Source organism: Pithys albifrons, chromosome 2 (genome assembly GCF_047495875.1).
Source record: "Pithys albifrons albifrons isolate INPA30051 chromosome 2, PitAlb_v1, whole genome shotgun sequence".
NCBI lineage: Eukaryota > Metazoa > Chordata > Aves > Passeriformes > Thamnophilidae > Pithys > Pithys albifrons.
The window spans coordinates 389,338-409,637 of NC_092459.1; the positions used below are offsets into that span (position 1 = coordinate 389,338).

Sequence of the window (20,300 nt, forward strand, 5' to 3'; positions counted from 1 at the left end):
CCTTGTCTCTGAGCTGGATGTTGGGACCAATGTCCCCTAAGCTCGTGCCACCTCAGATCCCGATGATGTGCAGAGCACGTTGCAGTCAAAGATTGACCAGTTACACCCCAGGGGGGCTTTATTACCTTTCTTTTAGCAGATGGAGAACTGAAGTCCCAAGAGAGGTGCAGTGGCCTCTCCAAAATCTCAGGGCAACTGAGAATTGAGCTGGGGGTTTCCCAAGCCTTAAGGACATCCTTCTCCTCCAACAGCACCATAAAGGATCAGCCATGCCAGGGTGTTACTGTGCTGGCAGCCAAACCTTGGCCAGAGACACTTTTCCATCCAAATTCCTGATACCTTTTGAAGACGTGACCATTTGCTAAGCTTTATTTACTGAACAACCCTCTTCCAGTCAATGGAGAGGAGATAAGCACATGTAGAGATCTTGATGAGATCAGGACTCATCTGACTGGACAAGAGTAGGGTGGGGAAGAAGAAAGAAAAAAAGTAAAAGTAAAATTAAAAGCTCATTGATGATCCAGGCTCCAAAAGAGGACAAATCTAAAGGGAAGACTTCTCCTCTAAATCCTTCTCTTTTATCTTTTTCAAAAAGTCCATATAAGGCATTTGAGCACCACCAGCAGAAGAGAGGAAAAAATGAGTGAGGGGAAAAGAGAAACCAGAAAAATGGACATAAATAGGAAAAAGCTCTATGTATTTTCCTTTTTTTTTTCCTTTCCTTTTCCCCAAACATGAGAAATGTGAAATTGGACAAGAATTCTGAAAACAAACAAACAAACAAACAATTCCATCATCAACAGACGATATCCTCATTCTCCACCACATGTTCAGTGTTGGTGGCCAACATTATACAAATGAAGGAAGCAAAGTGCATTTCATGGAAGGATCTGACCCAGAGGCCCAACTGGATCCACTTCAGATGCTTCCCAGTGATGTCCAAGTTATCAGTAGTTGATGGAGAGGGACAGTTTCCCACTCCTGAGGACCCACCTCTCTGGAGTGACTGCAGAGGGACATCAAGTCCAGATTTGCCCATAGGCTCCCAGAGAGCCTGCAGTGGAGCTGGGAGAATGGTCTTGGCCTGTTTCCACAAGGTGTCTGGGATATGTCTACTTGGGTGGATGCCCCATTCCTGGAAGTGTCCAAGGCCAGGCTGGATGGGGCTTGGAGCAACCTGGGGTAGTGGAAGGTGTCCCTGCCCATGGCAGAGGGGTTGGGATGAGGTGAACTTTAAGGTCCCTTCCAACATAAACTGTTCTGTGACTCTGTGACTTTGCTGACAGCATTGAATGTCTGAAGAAAGTAAAGGTGGTGAGAGCAATTTTCCAGGCATCTCCCCTGGCCAAAGCCTCCACTAGATGGTGGAGGAAAGGAAAGGGTTTTCAGGCATTGGAAGTGCTGCCCAGGAAGGTGTTGGAGTCCCCATCCCTGGAGGTGTTCAAGGAACGGCTGGACGTGGCACTCAGTCCTCTGGGCTGGGTGACAAGGTGAGAATCAGTCAAAGGTTGGACTTGATGATCTTGGAGGTCTTTTTGAACCTTAATGGTTCTGGGATTCTGTGATGTGAACAGCACTGCCTGTCATCTGAACTGACATCACCTCGGATTTGGGGCTGAAATCCCAAGGGCAGACAAAAGGCAGGAAAGGAGACAAGACACAGAGAAGGCTCAAAGATGCTCTTCACACAACCAACCGCTGGAAGATGAAAGATCATCAAAAAAATCCCCCCGTGATTTGTTCCAAATGGGATATGAAATGTGAAGAAGAAAGAATTAAGAATCGTGGAATGATTTAGGTTGGAAGGGACCTTAAAGATCAGCTGGTTCGAACCCCCTGCCAGGAGCAGGGACACCTTCCACTGGATCAGGGCCCCGTCCAGCCTGGCCTGGGACACTTCCAGGGAGCAAAACCTCCAAGTGCTTCTCTCCTCAAGGACAGGGACAGTGTGACCAGCTGAGATGCTGAGATTGGCTCAAAGAACAAGTGAGCACAAGGAACACCTGCAAGGGCTGATGGCAGAAACATGAATCTGATGTGACTGAAAGAGAAAAAATAACTCTGGAAACCTCTTAGTTATCCTGATATTTGCAGTGGAGAGCTGTGGCTCTCAAACTTTATTAAAATTTTCCATGTAAGATGAAAAGCCAGGAATAAAGAGTTAAACAACAACAGCCCTGGTGTCTTTTTTTTGCCTTTCCCCCTCTGAGTCTTTGCTTTTTGCTTGCAACAAGGATAAACTGTAACATCTTTTGCCTGTTCTTTTGGTTTCCCACTGCATGCTGTTAACACTCAAGGTTTTCTTATTGCAATAAGAAGACTGAATTCTGAAAATGCTCTTTATTCTTTACATGAACTACCTCCCTGCCCCCTCCCCAGAAAAAAAAAAAAAGGAATAAATTTTAATGTAATCTAAGGAAAATAATTTTTTCAGCTATAATTGTATCTGAATTTATGCTCCCATTATATTGTCTTTTCCAAAGCAAAACCAGAATCCTAAACAGAGCTGAAAATGATTAGAAATGTTTAAACTTCCTGCTCACAGCACTTCAAGCCTAATTTTTCTCTTATTGAATTTAAACAGCAGAACATCCAGAAATGTCTTGGAATTTTCTTAAAACAAGCAAATCAATCAAAAGGAAACAAAAAAGCCCCACAGTGGAAGTAAAATTCAATTAAATTTAAAGAAAAAATGAACACATCTATTAAACTTTCGAGCTTTGTCCAGCCAGAACCAACAAATACTGAACCTTCCAGTTTGCTAATTTTGTATTTCTGCTTCTTCCAGATGAAACAAAAAATGATATGTTTTTTATTTAGGCAATATTTTCTGCTGAAGTAAAAAAATGTGTTTCCCAATGAGCTCCACCTCTGCCATGTGTGTTTTTCTGGAGTGAACAGTCAATGCATGTTTTGACCACAGTCTACATGGAAAGGTGCTAAAAATGGTCTTTTTTTCACTGTCAAAAAAGAGTGTAAATCAAAAGTTTGTATTTTGGGGTGAAGCCCTTCACTGGTGCCTGCAATGGTTGATCCATGGTGGTTTCCACATCTTGGGATGTGAACAACTGGAATATGCTCCAACGCCTCCAATGTCCCACTGGAATTACTGGGAGACTTCACAGCTGTTCTGCCAAAAAAATCCGTAATCCTGTTTTAGGGCATGGGATTCAGTGCTGGGGGAGAGACAGGTCCTGTCCTGGATCTGCTGTCCCCCACAAGGCTTTTAATCCTCCTTTCCCTTGTCTTCCCAGATAATAAGATCCACCTTCCTTCAGTGTTGTGAGGCTTTACATGGTAATCTCTGTAAAGTGTTCAGGGATCTTTTGTAATAGAGAAAAGGAAAAAAAAGGATCCAGCCTGATTCTGGGCTTACATGGCCAAGGAGCAACTCCCAGGGAGTGCAGCTGATGTTTAAGCTCCCTTTCAACCCAAACCATTCTGTGACTCTATGACAAAACCCAGCCCAAAATCAGCTGTCTCTCTTGGGGGTATCACTGCAGAGCAGCCACCCTTCATTTGGGCTCTGGGGTGCCAGCAAAGGTGACACTGCAGTGACACATTTTTCCAGCCTATGGTAAGACCTGTCCTTTTGAGATTTCTTTGTTTTATGTACTAAATCTGAGTCTGCTCCACCCCTCTTGCTAGAAATGCTGTTACTGCACCTTTTTTCACCAGTTTGCTTAGAATCAACCATGAAAGTTGTGGCCACCCAAATGGGAGGGCAAAGGAAGATCTTCTCCTCCACTCAGGACCTCTGAAAAGTCCAGGAATCCTGCTTGCCCAAAAAATTGTGACAGCTCTCAGGCAAAAGCACCCTTTTTGCCCCAAAGCCACACCCTCTCCCTGCACTTCTCCTCCTCTTTTACTACTGGCTTTATCTTACCAGCAGGAATATGAAGCAAGAAATTTCTGACTGATGATGGGAGAAGACCCCAAGAGAAGGTGGGGGATGCATTTCACACTGTCCAGATAACACAGAGACTTCATCTTCTTTAATTGCAATAGATGAGGGAGTATGTCCCACTTCCTCATGGCATCCATCCAGTCCCTGGTACCTGCCCAAGACAGGACAAGGGGCTGAGCCTGAGCTGCTCTATTCTGCAAGCCAAGAGCTGTACTCTGGAGAAGGGAATGCTCCAGGGGGACCTTAGAGCCCCTTCCAGCATCTAAAGAGGCTCCAAGAGAGCTGGAGAGGGAATTTGGACAAGGGTATGGAGGGGCAAGACAAGGGGGAACAGCGTCCCAGTGCCAGAGGGCAGGGTTAGATGGGATATTGGAAAGGAATTCTTGGCTGTGGGGGTGGGCAGGCCCTGGCACAGGTTGGGCAGAGAAGCTGTGGCTGCCCCAGCCCTGGAAGTGTTTCAGGCCAAGTTGGACAGAGCTTGGAGCAACCCGGGGTAGAGGAAGGTGTCCCTGTCCAGGATTGCACCTCTCCCCTCCTACACTGCAGACTCACATCATTCCTGACTTGTAGATGCCTGAAAACTCAGAGGTTCATCTGTTCCCAAGTGTGGTGTTGCCCAACAGATATAACTATTATTAACAATATCAACACTGCATTAATGATCTAAGAACAAGGACTAATTAGATATAAATTTGGCATCAGACCTGAGTACTCTTTCCCCATGTGCTGCACTGGAGTTTTGCCTGATGATAACAATATCATTTCATGATAAAACAAACTTTCATGTTACGGTGCCTTTTACAATTACAGCCTGTTGTGTATTTTCTTGCTTTTCCCCATAGATGACAAAAATACCACCTTCACCCAAGGTTTTCCATCCTGGACAGCTTTCCCAGGTGGGTGTGAAGCTGCAGGATGAGTCCAAAAGCCAAAGCCAGACTGGATTTCAATGTATTCAAGGGACCATCAGCTCTGCTGCTCTCAGTAACACTGATGCATCAAAACCATCACACCAGCCATGTTTCTTGGAGTACAAATAAAAAAGAGGAGAAGCAGAGGAAGGAGAAGACTCTTCCCAATGGTAAAGGAAAACTGGGAGCTTTATTTGTGCAGCCCTAGGAATCTCAGGGGCATAGTCTGAATTCCTGCTCCCCTGAGGTAAGGTTGCCAGGTTTGCTTGGTGGAGAACAGCAGAGCAAGGGGGGTTTCGGTGGGATATTTCTGGAAAGCTGAGTGGAAGTCAATTAAGAAATAAAAAGATTCCCACAATGTTGCCTGAACTCCAGAAATTGTTGTGTAAGTCACATGGAAATTAGGCAGAATCCAAAGGAGCCCCAGCAGCACTTTATGATATCATGGAACCATTTAGGTGGAAAAAGCCCTCTGAGATCATTGAGTCCAACTGTTCCCCCAGCACTGACAATGCCACCACTAACCCATGTCCCCAAGTGCCACATCCACACTTCTTTTAAATCCCTCCACAGATGGGGACTCCACCCGCTACAGCTGAACAACCCTTTGTGTTCTCCTTTCCTTTGCAAAGGTGAGGCTGGGGAATCTGGGAATCTGCTGGGTCCCAGCCCAGTGTGCCAAGCTCAGGAAATTCATCTGTGACAGATCCAGGTGAAGAGATGAAGCTTCCCAGAAATCCCCAGCTGTCCCCAGTGTCCCTTGCTGGAGGACATTGTCAACCTCCAATCACACACTCACTTGCATCAAAGGGGATTTTTCCCATGTTGGAAAAGACTAGCCTATTTTTCCCCCTTTTTTTTAAGTTTTCCTTTTAAAAATTGGCAATATTTTGTGATTTTTGCCTGGCAGTCTCAGCCAAGGTCAAACCATCCTCCTGCATTACCACTTGGTCCTGCCAGCACTTGCCTAAACACGAAACTCTGCTTGTCCCTTCTTCCTGTGACAGCATTTCACTTGGATTTGGTCTGGAAGTTCAGCCCTTGGAGTTTTTCAGTGTATGAGACGCTACCGTGGCTTTGTGTTTTCACTCTCATATCTCTGTTTTTTTCTTATTCCTCTCCAGAATAGGTGGATTAATTCAACATCAGTGCAGAGGGAGAAGGTATTTTTCCAGCCCAGAATGAAGTCGGTGATGAAACCTCCATCCTGACTCCGCATCTGCCACCCAGGGGCGGACGATTTGGGTTAAGACTGGGACCTTTTTCATCCCATCCAACCTCAGCGTTGCAGCTCCCACAGCCCCGGTGCCCGGTGCGCGATGCTCGCGGGGAGAGCAGGGGCATCTCCTCCGGGTCCAGCCCTTCCCTTCCCGGCGGCGACGGGGCTGGCCGGGGCACTGACCCCAGCGCCGGGGAGTCTGGAGCGGAGCCGGCGGCCGCCGCTCCCCGCCGTCAGCCCACACCTCATCAATAGGGGCTGACAGCCCCGGCCTCGCCGCCCCGACGGCACCGCTGACGGCACGGCACGGCTTGGCACGGCCCAGAGTCGGGGGTTGCCAGCAGGCAGCCCCCTAAGCTGGGGTTGGAGGCAGCGCTATCAATCCGGGATGTAGAGGGACCCAATGGTTTTGGGATAGAAGCGGCTAAGACGGGGTTTGGAGAGCCTTGTGGGTCAGGTTGCAGGTAGCCCCGGGCGTCCGGGGATCCAGGCATTCCTCATAGGTCTGGGATAGAGGCAGCATCGCTTGTGAGGGGGTACGAACCTCCCAGTGGGGCTGGAAGACAAGCAGACTTGGGGGGGTCAAGGCAGCCGTGGGTCTTGTGAGGTACAGGCAGCACTACTTGTCGGGGGTGTAGGGGACCCCACGGTGGGACATCCCTTGCAGAAGGACATCCATTGCATTAGGTATAGGCAGGTAGACATGTAAATGAGAGATACAGACGCTTGAATAGATATGTATAGATTATAAAAAAAAGGTATTTTGGCAAGTAGATAGGCACAAATAGGTAAATATACATAGTAATGCCTGGAAAGTTACCCAGATATATGGTATCAGGATATATGGCTAGATAGATGGATAGATGGATAGCTGGCAGATTGATGGATATATGGATACAACATGGATAGACGGGTAGTGACACTGACTGAGGTTCTGCACTGCCAGGGCTCCAGCCCGTGCTTTTCCGGACTGCTCAGCCTTCTGCTTGGTGTAGGAGGGAAACTTTTCCAGCCTCTCCGACAACAAGAAGGGGCTTTCCATCACTTCTGCTGTTAATACCAGACACGAGGGTCTGTGTCGGGGCCAGCCAGCACCTAACAGCCAGGAGGGTGATTTCACAGCAGGTGTGCTCTACACGTGCGATTTTATTGTCGCTGCGTCAAAGCGCCGTGACAATAATGACAATAAAACCACACGTGCGGCGCTGAGAGCGGGCGACAGGAACCCCGGCGGCGACGCACCCCTAATCACCCCCAGCGGGTTCCCCACCACCACAGGGGATGCTCGCCCGCTCATCCCCGTGCTGATGGCCCCAGGGAATCCTCCCCGTCCACGCGTGACGTGCTCATAGGACCCCACTCAGCCATTCACGCCTCGGCAGCGCAGCCCCTCTCCCCGGGGAAATCCCCCTCTGTGCTGGGCTTTCATCCCTCCCCACGAATTCAGAGGATCCCAGATCAGGGAATACAAAGCCCTGGTGTTTTAGGCTCAATTCCCTTGATTTTGGCAGCAAAGCGGAAGAGGAATGCAGCACATTGATCCACGCTATGTTTTCTGTGTCTTCTGGGACACTTCTGTCCCCAGCAGCAGAGATCCTTCACGCACACACAGTGGCACAAACTCGCGTGGTATCACAAGTCCCGTGGACTCTTTTCCCCTAAAGATCCCAGTTCTAGGTGCGTTTCAGATCCTGCCTCTCCTCAAATGTCCCTGTCACTGACCCTCAACTGCTCAGCCCGTCTCCTCTCCCGCTGCATCAAAACACGGATCTCTGCTCCACACACCTTCTGCATCTCACAGCTTTGTCCTTGAGGAAGTCGTTTGTATTTATTTCAAACGGAGGTAAAAGAGAAAAGTGAAGGGAAAAAAAAATGGAAAACCAATAATATTTGGGTGCATAGGGGATGGTCAGAAAGGATTTAGAACTGCCCCTGAAGCATCGTTGAGCCATGATGCTCTCTGGACACACTTCTCCGGGTGGTACCTGCCCTTTGGGAGGTGGGGGGTGTAGGCGGGGGTTGGTGGCATTTTAGGATCGCTGCCGTCCTGTAAACAGATGTGACGGTTGTTTAGGGAAGTGTCTCTGAAGGTGTGGCAAGAGACTTTGGTAGCCGGGGCGGAGGTCTCCTGCTCACACAAACCCTCGGCTGTGCCCCTCGCAGCCGTGAAGTAGGTTGTCCACAGTCTCTCGTGGGGTTTCTTTGGGCTGGGATGTCCCGACATGTGTCAGTGGGCAGGGATGCAGGGGGTCCATGAGCAGGGATGAAGGGGCTGCAAGGAGGTCCCTGGGCAGGGGTGAAAGGGGTCGATGAGCAGGGGTGCAGGGGAGTGAAATGGGGTCCGTGGGCAGGGCTGCAGGGGATTGCAAGGGCATCATGGCCAGAGGTTAAGGAGAACGCAGAGGTCCATGAGCAGGAGGTTCAAGGGGGTCCATGAGCGGCAGTGCAGGGGGTTGCAAGTGTGTCCGCGGGCAGGATTTAAGGGGGCGCAAGGGGGTCCGTGGACAGGGGTGTAGGGGGGGTGCAAGGGGGTCCCGGAGCGGGAACTTCAAGTCTCACCGGGGACGAGGGTTCAGGAGGGCAGACGGGTTAATCCCTCCCCCAGCAGCGCTCCGTCGGGGGGTGATGCTCGGAAAACCCCCTTTGCTGGACCAGGGGAGGGCTGGAGCGGGCCGGGACGAGGGCAGCACTCCCCTGTCCATCCCCAGACCCCCACGACGGGTGGGAAGGAGGCGGGAGGGGGCGATGCCGCGCCGAGACGTCTCCAGGCTCGCAGGGCGCCTCATCCCCCACCCTGGGCAATCCCCCGCTCCCAGCCCGGCCCGGTGCTGCCGCTTTGCCCCAAAAATCAGGGGTGCAACCGTGCCGTGCCCCTGCTTTGGGACGCCCCTACTCTTCCCCAGTTGCACCGGCTGCTCTGATACAAGACAGGGCCGGCTGCAGCTCTGTGTCCCCCGTACCTATAGATACCTATAGATACCTATAGACAGATACCCACAGCTGATCTATTACTGCCGCAGATGACACCCAGCCGAGGACACCGATATTTTGGAGCTCGGTTTCCCCCCTTCCCGACTATCCCAGGGTGGCCGGTCCCCTCCCGCAGTCCTTAAGGCACCCTTAGCCCCCTCCTCCAGACCCCTTCCCGGCTGCAGCCAAGGCACAGAATAAATAAAACGATTAAAAATACAATAGCAAAAATCCAAAATTCTCGTGTATGCGTGGCCCAGCAGCCATCGGCTGCATTTGTCCCTTTTTGTCTGCTAAAACCACATTTCCCGCTGCTTTTTTCCCCTCATTTTTAATCAATTTTCTTCAGGATTTTTTAACAATTCGATTATCAGCACACCGAAAATTTTAAATCAACTCTCCCCCCTCTTCCCGCCCTCCCCAGCCTCGCCTCCCCCGATTCCTTTTTTTCCCTTTTCTTTGCATCCATCAACATCCAGTGGTTTTATTCTAAAACCTCCATGGAACTAACTTCGATACGGGAGTAAAAGAATAAAACAAAACAAAAAATAGGCATCGTATCGATTATTTTCCTGCCTGGGGGAGAAGGAGGGGCTGGAAAGAAGAGCAGCAAGGCCGAGTTTTGTTTCTCTGGGTTACTTTCACCGAGATTTCGTTAATCGCATGGGGAAAAAAACCCCTCCGAGTGCAGAGCAGAGTTGGATTTTTTTGTCACTGCTTTCTGCTGTGTCCCATCCTCTGCTTTTTTCGGGAGAAAAAGTGTCCGAAATGCAACTTCTCCCTCCCGGCTGTTGGGTTACATCAGGCTGGGCTTGGCTCGGTTCCTCACCTCTTCGCTTGTTGGGATGCGCATCCCCGCGATTCTCTGCGCAGCTCCACGGACCGACATTTCCCCGCGGGAAGAGGCTGGATCCGGCCGCGCACACGCAAAACGATCCACAGGAATTGCTTTGGCATTTGTTTTCCTGGAAGTTGCAAAGCCAAGGCAGGTCCTTGGTGTTTTCTCTGCTCCTGGAATTGCGGCTCAGGCGGATTTAATCAGTTTTAATTGTACTTTTGCCTTTTTCCTTTTTTCATTCTGAGGAAAGTGCTGATATCCTGTAGGAATTCAACGAATCTTCAGCAAATTGCCGCTTTCGGAGAGAAAATCGTCAGGGATTCTGTAAAGGAGGGAAAGATGAGTCTCCAAACCCAGCACATCTGGATAGACGGCTGCTTCGGAGAAGGGATGTAAAAAGAGACACTGATATATTTAATTCTCCCTTCTTTCCCTGCATGCTGATAGCCCGATGTTCATGCGTGTATTTTATATATACAAATATTTATATATATTTACATACGTGTATTGATAAGTTTAAACGTTATATATTAATTTTATATGTATTCACTTGTATATTTTATTAATAGATATTTAATAATTTATTTATACTTGCATATATCTAAAATTTAAACCATAGCGTGTTACGAGTTATAAATTAAGTTTGCAAGTTTATACATGTTTATATGTAACACACAATCCTTTGAATTATAATATACATGAAGTCCCATCTGCACTCAATTTTTGTATCGATACGTATATAAATACCCACTTATTAAATATATATTTTCCTCCGTGTGCTTAAAGTATAAATATCCGCACCGATACTGTTGCTGATATTTATTTGTCATGTATTTCTGCGCCTGTAATTTATTTTTATGCATGTCTTTAACTATTTTCATCCCGATATTTGCGTTTCCACCGGCTTTTCTCTCCAGCCACGTTTTTAGCCTCTGTCAGTGCACGCACCCACCCCTGTTTGGGGGGACTGGGGAATCCTTGTTTTCCCCTTGGGCTCTCCGGAATGATGAGGAGACTGAGGGTGGCTCCGGAGCAGAGAATGGGAGGATTCCACGTCCCCAGGGACCCATTCCCGACGCTGGAGCACCCCCCAGGTGCTCCCTTCGCCTTCCATCCCCCACCAATAAATCGCTTCCCTCATCTCCTATTCACCCCCCCCCTCCCTTTGCCTCCTTCATACGGAGATTTTAAATTTTATTTTAAATTTTAATTTTATATTTTAATTTAATTGTTTTCTTTCCAAGCCCCGAACGGCGCTTCCAGCCTGCTGCGCTCCCACAGAGGATTCCCAAATTTCCACGGGAAACCTCGGAGTGTAGGAAATATTCAGGGTGTGAGGATTATTCCCGGGAAAGAGGCAGACACCACCCCCACCTCCTCGACGGATGAAACCATCCCAAGGTGAAACGATCCCCGGGAGAGGGGAGACAGTGGGATGGGGGCTGAGCCCCCCCAGGGGCGCTGTGCCCGTGGGACCTCAAATTTCATAGGGGTGCAGCAGCCCCCCTGCACTGCACCATTACCCGACAGAGCCCCCAGCCTCTGCAGCACACGGGGTGACAGGAGATGGGTGCCCAGGTCACGGAGGGCACCCCTAAACAGGCTGAGATGAAGGGGGAGAGCAGCTGCCAGACACCTCGTCACGACTGGGGATCGAGATTTGAGGCAGAAATCCCCCCTGGGCAATATCCCCAAGGAAGGGGGTTGTCTCCGAAGGGACTGTGGAGCTGGAGGGTGCCCGTACCCGTCAGGAAACATCTCGGATTATTTCTGGGAGCTGGACATGGGTGTCCCTTGGGTGCGCGGGAACACGAAGCTTCCCGGCTGGACTTTGCCTGCAGTGTGGGCAGCCCGTGGGGCCATGCGCGTGGTGCTGCTTTGATTTTATTATTTTATTCTCTTTTTTTTTTAACTTCACAGCAATGAAACCTGGCGCCCGGCTGATGGTGCAACAGATACCAGCAACTCTCCTCACCCCCCCTTTCCTCCCATCGCCGCCCACTTCCACGTGACGTGGGCAAACCAGTCAGCGAGTGGGACTGGGGAGTCTGGCCGTACTGGGGAGCCAAGAAGGGGGGACACAGAGCCCTACTGCTCCTTATCCCCCCAAGAAACAGAACCAGGCATCTCTTAGCCCTGTGCCTTCCCCGCAGTGAGGGGGTGTCCTGCCCCACGGCTTCGCCCCCCTCCGCCCCCTGCCCCTCCAGCACTGAAGGTGGGTAGCGCTTCCCCGTCTCCTCGCTCCTCTTCCTCGCTGTCACGCCGGGACCCCAACGAGCCCCTTCCTACAGGCCTCCCCAAAAGCTTCCTCCTATTGTCTCCTCGGGCTTGAAAACGAACTCGATTTAGGGTTTTTTAGGTTGTTGTTTTTTGTTTTATTATCGCCATTCCTGTTTGTAAAGCAGGAGGAGAGCTCACTCTTTCTTCCCCTCCTGTGGAAACGCTCCATTCTAGGCCAGTCACACGCCAACCGTCCCCTGGGTTTCGGGGGGACACAGCGCTCCCTTAAACCCCCTCCTCCCGGCTCGCTTCCATCCTTACCTCTTCCCCTTCCCAACGCTGCCTCCGGCTTCTCTCCCTTTCCTCGGCCGCCTGCCCGTCTCCCGCTGTCCTCCCAGGGTATCAGTCCTTATCTGCTGGTTATCTCTTCTGCTGCTAAATTCAGCCCAGCGGAGGGGTTCAGCCGGGGGAATCTGTTAGTTAAACCTAAAGCAGTCCCAGGAATTACTTGACCGGCCATAATTCCCCCCATCCAGGCCTACTCCCGGTGCAAGATAGTTTTCACAGAATCCTGGAACTCCAGAATGCTCTGGATTGGAAGGGACCTTAAAGATCATCTACTTTCAATCCCCTGCCATGGGCAGGGACACCTTCCACTAGACCAGATTGCTCCAAACTCCATCCCACAGTATTCCTCCATGATCTACAGAGAGAACAGCATCTCAGATTGTCTCACCCCCTTCCCAGACCCACCTTGGGAAAGGGATTTCATCCTGACTCCATTCCACCAGTGTTTTTTCGGGGTCTCACCATTGCAAACCACTCACAGGGCCCCAGTGGCATCCCAGGGCCCAATGCAAATCCACCCCAAATTCCCCCAAAGACACCCAAATCAGAAACCAACCCAACACGAGGTAAAGCATCCCTCCCCCTGCCCCAAGACTCCAGGAGATGACTCCCCATGCAAACCCACGGCATTCCAGGTCTCCAGTGGGTGACCTTCGTGTGTTCCTAGCTTCTCCCAGCTCCCAACTTGGAAAAAATGGAGGGATAAAAAACACCCGGCAGGAGGAGTAGTTTTGTGGGTGCTGCCTGGGGTCTGCTCCCCACTTGGGGCAGCACTGATGGGGAGGGTGCAGCGGGTGATGCCCTCCCTCTCTTCAGGCCCTCCTCGTTCCGATCTTTGTGGAGTGCGGACACGCGTGGGGCAGGGGCGGGGTGGGAGGGTCGAGTCAGCCTTTCTCCTTCTCCCCCCCTCCCCTCCTTTTCTCCTCCTTTCCCTAATTTAGCTCCCCCCCCGTCCCGATCTTGTCAGCCGTCTCCCGCCGCCCACATCAAACGCCGGCCCCGGGGGCCATTAACAACTTAAAGCAACGATCGTACCTGCGGGACAAAGGTTTTTGCTCCAGGCCACAGGAGAGAGCATCGCTGTCTCTCACCTTCCCAGCTGCGTACCCCTCCTTTCACCTCCCCCCTTCTCTAACCTCCTTATCTCCTTGCCCCGGGGGGGGCCCGGCCCGGCCGCCGCCGCATCCCGAATCCCGGCAGCATCTCCCCCTGCTGCCCCGGGGGGTGCTGGACGAGGCGGGGGGGGAGGCGGGGAGGAGACTGACCGAGGGTTTTAAACAGCCCAGCCCCATGGTGGAGGGTGGGGGGGAGGGGGCGGGAGGTGATGGATGGAGACCGGTGAGAGCAGCTAAATCCAGGCGAGAGTTAAATCTCCTCTCCGGAGGGACCCGGACTTCTTGCTTGGGGTCTGGAAGACGCGGCGGGACCTGCTGAAGGTGGGGAAGGTGGGCGGTGGGGAAAGGGTGGGGTGGAGTTTTGGTTTTGGCTGGAAGGCTGTACCCACGCGAGACCGCTCCGGCCACTGCTCACCGCAGGGGAAAGTGGAGCCGGGGGTTTTCCACCCGCTCCCCATCGTTCTGGATCGCGGCCGGGGACCCGGCTGGGGTTTGGGGAGGCCCGTCGCGACATGTACCAGAGTTTAGCCATGGCAGCGAACCCTGGCCCTCCGTCGTACGAGGGAGCAGGTGGCTTCATGCACAGCGCGGCCGCAGCGTCCCCGGTCTATGTGCCCACCACGAGGGTCACCTCCATGCTCCCCAGCCTGCCCTACCTCCAGAGCAGCGGCTCTTCCCAGCAAGGCAGCCCCGTCTCCAGCCACTCCATCTGGACTCAACCCGGAGCCGAAAGCGCCGCTTACAACCCTGGATCTTCCCACCCTCCCGTGTCACCTCGGTTCTCGTTCTCCACAAGTACCCCCATCCCTGCCACCTCTTCCCGGGAAGCGGCGGCGGCTTACAGCAGCTCCTTGAACCTTTCTGCTAACGGGAGGGAGCAGTACAGCAGGGGCTTCGGCGGCTCCTATTCCAGCCCCTACCCGGCCTATATGAGCCCCGAAATGGCCACGACCTGGACTTCCTCGCCCTTCGACAGCCCGATGCTGCACAACCTGCAGAGCCGAGGGACGCCTGCGGCCGCCCGGCACGCCAACATCGGTGAGCACAGCCGGGGCTGGGACACGGGAGGGAGGGTTTCAGCCCGTCAGCCCCGCAGATTTCGGTGCACGCACCCCTCTGTGTGTAGATCGAGGAGGAGCGAAGGGCAGGAGGGAGAAATTTGGACTACTCGGGATGTCATTGTCAGAGCCTCCCCTGGCTTCAAACCTTGGGGGTCCATACAGTCACTCTGCAAAACCAGCATTTCCCAATATCCTCAAAGACTACAGTTGCAAAAAAAAAAAAAAAAGAAGTTTAGGGTAGGCCCCGAGGCAGAAAGGACTGATGTGCCGAGGTTCGGCGCCAAGGGCCTGCTGGCTCCACAAATAGCTCCGAGGGGCTTTAGGGGCTGCGATGGGGATGACCGTGGTGTGCAGGACCACGATGTTCCACGGGCACGCAAGCAGCCCTTTCCTGAGCAGGATTTAGGATTAAAACGGGGGGAAAATTGTTTGGAAAATCAAGAAATCAAAGTTTGGTCTCAGGTCTTCCCTTTGGGCTGTTTTAAGTTTTGGGCTTTTTAAAATTTGTTTGAAAGGTTGGTTAGGTTGGGAAAAGAGAGACCGAAGGGAAATTCAGAGCTAAGGTGGGAAAGACGATGGAGAAGGAGGTAAAGAAATGCATCCACATTTATTACCGCGCTTTTTGGGGAACTCAGACACGTCTGAACAACCCAACCCTGTACTTCAGTGTCTCCTTGGTCCAAAAAATCTCAGCCCTGATCTCTTGTGCTGATTCCCGGAGTGTTTAATTTCATTATGTGCCCCAGGTTTCTACGACCAAAAATTTGGCCAAATGGCTTAAAATCTTGCTTTTGAATTTTGTGGGGTGGAAGAGGGTAAACGGGCAGAGAAATGAGAGGCACAAATTCGCGTTGCAGCTTCATGAGCCCTTTTTTCCTTCCCGCCTTCTGTCAGTATCGGGGACGACGTTAACAAAGAAAACGCTTCAAATTTGTCTGCGGATATTTTTTAAGGTTGTGTTCTTTAACCTGAATTTTGGAGGTGATTTTTCCATCGTGTCTGCCAATATTTGAGTTACCTTTAGCATTATTTTAAGATGTTAAAAGATGGAAAGTTGGGCATCGGTGAAGGCTCGGCCTTACCAACGCCTTGTGCTTTTCTTTGGGTAGTATGAAATTGCTTAAGATGGGGAACAGACTAAGGATAAAATTTTAACCAACCAGGCTAAAACTCGGCTTTTTTGGGAAGCCACGAGAAGGTGGAAAGTAGAGGGAAAAAGCAGCGTGAATCAAACAATCCCATAATAATTGAATATTATCAACAAGGTCATAGACACATTTGATTTTACTGTGGCGCTGCCTCTTGCGTGGGGAAAAACCAAAAAAAAATCACCTTTTTGCGGTGGTCTCAAAAGGACCCCTAATAATAAACACAACCTAAACCCAAAATAATGCAAATGAAGAATTGCAGTAGGGAAACCATCCGGCGGCTTTTAAAGTGCCAGATACTGAGCGTGGGATTTGGGGGTTTCGAACCCCGTGGTTTGCGTTGCAGGTCTACATTTTGGTAGTAAAAAAGTGGGTTTTCTCCGGGCTTTCAAATAGCCCTGGAGAGAGGAGGTGAGTTAAACCAGTCCAGAAAAGGGTTGTTAATGAAGGAGGAAAGAGCCGGGACTCCTCTCCATGGCCGGGTCCTGATTTGGGTGGCGGATTCACGGGATCGCCGAGGGCAGCGCGATACAATCCACGGGATTCATTAGCATCTGTCTAATTACGTCTCGGCCTTGAATAGGGAGAAGCACTTGCATTTTAAACCAAAGTGATTTGCTTTTGGTTAAAAAAACCAAACCAACCAAACCCAAAAAAACAACCAAACAAAAAAAGTGCAAACAAACAAACAAACAAAACCCTCAAACTGCAAAATAAACAAACCCCCCGAAAGTGCCTGAAAGCTGGAAAGTTTTAAATTCAGGACTAGGACGGACTTTTGAAAGGGAAGTAGGACCAGCTCCGTTCCCTCTTCTCCCCGAGTCGGGACGCGGCCGCTGACGGGTCCCTTCTCGACGCCGGCACCGGCTGTGGATATCGAGGGGGTTGTGTGCAGCATGTAAAGGGTGGCTGGCGGTTTCTGAGCTGGGAAAGGGGTTTTATTTTAATGATTTCAAAGGTAAAAAGCCCTGATGGGCTTGAAAATTGAAGGCACTGAAAGATGCAGTGGGGAGGGAACACAGTTGTGGATTGCGCTCTCACAGACCCATTTTAACACCACATCCGAGCCTGGTTCAGCACCTGAGCAGTCCCGGCATGTGGAATCGACTCCCTCTTTGCCTTTCCTTAGGACTAAAGAAATTCTTATTCTCTTCACAATGAGGATCTCAGGGTGGGAACGGAATCCTTTGCACAAGGCTCTTAAATCAAGTGATATTTGCAGTGCTCTCATTTTCTTTTCTCAGAGAGCCACCACTTTTGGATAGTGCTAAATGCAGGGCACTCCTGGGGCCGTGAAAATTTTAATTATTATAATTTTTTAGTAATAAAGATCAAGTTTGGGCAGGCATAGCTGAATATGCAGACACGGATTCACAGTCTAGGCAATTGCATGTGACATTTCCCTCCCGGTTTTTTATATATATCCCTGTAGCAATAAAGAAACACACAGGGGAAAGAAGTTTTGTGAAAACCGATTTAAAGAAAATAACACTAAAAGAAATTAAAGTTTTCTTTTTCTACCTAAAAAGAGGAATTTTGGCCGGGGTTAAAACATGTTAAAAATCCCTGGGAAGCCTGGGTGGTTAAACCACAAAGACCTATTGGAGAAACTTCCCCTGGTGTGAGTTCAAAATGCCAAATTTGGGCTTTTCAGGGTAAGTTTGGTGACTGATTTAATTACCCTGAAGAACAGGATCAGACCCTACGGTCGAGGCAGTGAACTTGCTCCAGGCATTTGCCTGGGATGGAGTTGAATTCCCGACTTAACGAGGCATAAAAAGGACCCTTTGCAAAGTCCCCTTTCAAAGGGCTTCCCTGCCAGCATCAAAACCCTCTCGAAATCTCTCCCAAAATTAGCCTGGATGGGCATCTTGCCTCTTCCCCCTTTCCCAGGCAGAGGAGAGCAGGGATGGAGGGCGGCATGGGCGTCTGAGTACACCCACCCACAGCAACTTGCTGCCTCCGGCATGTTCCCAGGCTGGGAATAGAGGGTCAGATCCCAATCTGCCATCCCCACTCCCTTCAATTTTGCTTACAGGGATTTTTCTTACAGAGGACTTTTCTTTTGCTGTGGGTCTGAGGAGGTTGCAGTGATTGGGAGTAAATCGGGGTGCGGAGCTCTGGCCATTCCCGGTGGGTGCTTTTGAGGGGTAGTTTTTGGCTATGTCGAAGTCAGGGCTCCTCAAACAGGCACTTCTGCAACACAGCAACAGCATCTGGGAAGATCAAAGCCTGGAGCAGACGCTGGGCTGGAAAGTGCTGGTGGTGGTGGGGAGATACTGGGAAGCAGATCTCAAGAGATTTGTCCCGTTGCATCCCAGAGCTGGCATTTCCAGTGATTCACCGGCATTTGTTACAACCCTCTGCCCTACAAGCAGCCCCGACCTTCCCCGTGCACTGAAGGACAAGGTGCTTTATCCCTGTGGGGTGGCAGGGGACGAGGGGAGCCCAGAACATCTCCTGTCCCTGCCCCCGGAGGGATGGGGCTGTAGGATGGAGGGACGGGGCTGCAGGATGGAGGAATGGGGCTGCAGGATGGAGGGATGGGGCTGTAGGATGGAGGGATGGGGCTGTAGGATGGAGGGATGGGGCTGTAGGATGGAGGGATGGGGCTGTAGGATGGAGGGATGGGACTGTAGGATGGAGGGATGGGGCTGTAGGATGGAGGGATGGGGCTGTAGGATGGAGGGATGGGACTGCAGGATGGAGGGATGGGACTGTAGGATGGAGGGATGGGACTGTAGGATGGAGGGACGGGGCTGTAGGATGGAGGGACAGGACTGTAGGATGGAGGAATGGGGCTGTAGGATGGAGAGATGGGACTGTAGGATGGAGGAATGGGGCTGTAGGATGGAGAGATGGGACTGTAGGATGGAGGGATGGGGCTGTAGGATGGAGGGATGGGGCTGTAGGATGGAGGGATGGGGCTGTAGGATGGAGGGACGGGACTGTAGGATGGAGGAATGGGGCTGTAGGATGGAGAGATGGGACTGTAGGATGGAGGGATGGGACTGCAGGATGGAGGGATGGGGCTGTAGGATGGAGGGATGGGACTGTAGGATGGAGGGATGGGACTGTAGGATGGAGGGATGGGACTGCAGGATGGAGGGATGGGACTGTAGGATGGAGGAATGGGGCTGTAGGATGGAGAGATGGGACTGTAGGATGGAGGGATGAGACCATGGGATGTTGGGATGGGACTGTACAATGGAAGGCTCAGGCCATAGGACAGAGAGATGTGACTGTAGGATGGTGAGAAATGCTGGTGGATGAAGGGATGGGGCTGTGGGACAGCGGGATGGGACGGCAGGATGAGTCTACATTTTACACGGGATTCTACATCCCCTGTTTCGCAATTGGTTGCATTTCTCACCTCGGCTCTGCCGGCGGGGAAGGTTTGCCCAGGGCTTTGTTCCCCCCTGCAGGTTTCAAGCCACCTTCTGCTCTCCCGCCTAATTTAATTGTCACCCGTCAGTCTGGGATTTGGGACGAAAGCCACAGAATTAGGGTTCCTAATCTTTGAGCAAGACCAAGCTCAAACAGGCAAATGTTTATTCCCCCCAAAATCCTCAAACAGTAGATTTTAAATTGCAAATAAAGCCACAATAATAACAAAAATCTCATCATCAGGGGCACCCTGTCACCTTATTAATAATTAAATTCCTTAATTAAAATTACACTTTATTACCAAATACAAGTGCATAAGTTGCAGAGAACACATGGTGTAGTGTATGATATATTATAAATGGTCATGAAATTTTGTAGAGCTGTAAAACTTAAGGCAGTGGATAACAGTGCTTAATCCAAGACTTTATTAAGCCAAGATTAATTATTTTTCTTCTCCACACCCCCCCTCGTGCATTCCTTTATCCCTGTAACAGTGAAATGCTGCATTAATAACCTGGGAAATCAGAAATTGGGACAGCAATATTTTTTTTAAGAGAGCCTGTATTTTGCTCTCTCTGTAATTTTTGCCACCAGTTTTGGAGGAAAGAGGTGAAATACTTGGAAACCAGATGAGTATTTATACAGCAGCATTTCCAAAGGAAACCAGCCCGATCCTGACACCTCTGTGTTCTTTTCATGATGAGAAAACCTTGGCTATGAGAGCAGAGAGAGGCTCCCCAAGCCTGGTTGTTCCAAATGCAGGAGGGTATTTTGAATGGGCAAACCATCTCACTCCAAAAATTTAAGGATGCATTGGAAAAAAAACACCAACAAAGCACCAAACAGCAAATAAAATCCCCAACTGGGTGGAAAAGCAGCAGCACAGCAAGTTCTCCTGCCTGAACATGGGCAGCCTGTTGCTGCTGGGGGAGGATATGTGCAGGGGCTGGTAAAATAAGGTGGAAAAATGCAATTTTAAGGAAAATCCAATTTCAAAAAATGGATAGTGTTGTCCCCAAACCTGCAGAGACCTTGTTTCTCATTGACATAGAACTCCAGGTTGAAAATTTTGCTCCTTGAGCCCTGCAGAGCATTGTAAACATAGGAAAAAATGGGTTGCAAATATAATATATGAACCTGTAAGGGTTTTATTTCCAAAACTGCACACCAGCCCAG

At 50.5% G+C, this 20,300-nt stretch overlaps 1 protein-coding gene across 1 annotated transcript in view; it reads left to right on the forward strand.

The window, feature by feature from the left end:
* The first annotated feature begins 14,020 nt into the window (after nt 1–14,020).
* The window catches only part of GATA4 (GATA binding protein 4), a 31,031-nt gene continuing 24,751 nt past the window's right edge, over nt 14,021–20,300 (forward strand). Inside the window, exon 1 of the mRNA XM_071548158.1 lies at nt 14,021–14,566. Coding sequence (XP_071404259.1) covers nt 14,041–14,566 — 526 coding nt within the window. The 5' untranslated portion in view covers nt 14,021–14,040. The remainder of the gene's footprint in view (nt 14,567–20,300) is intronic.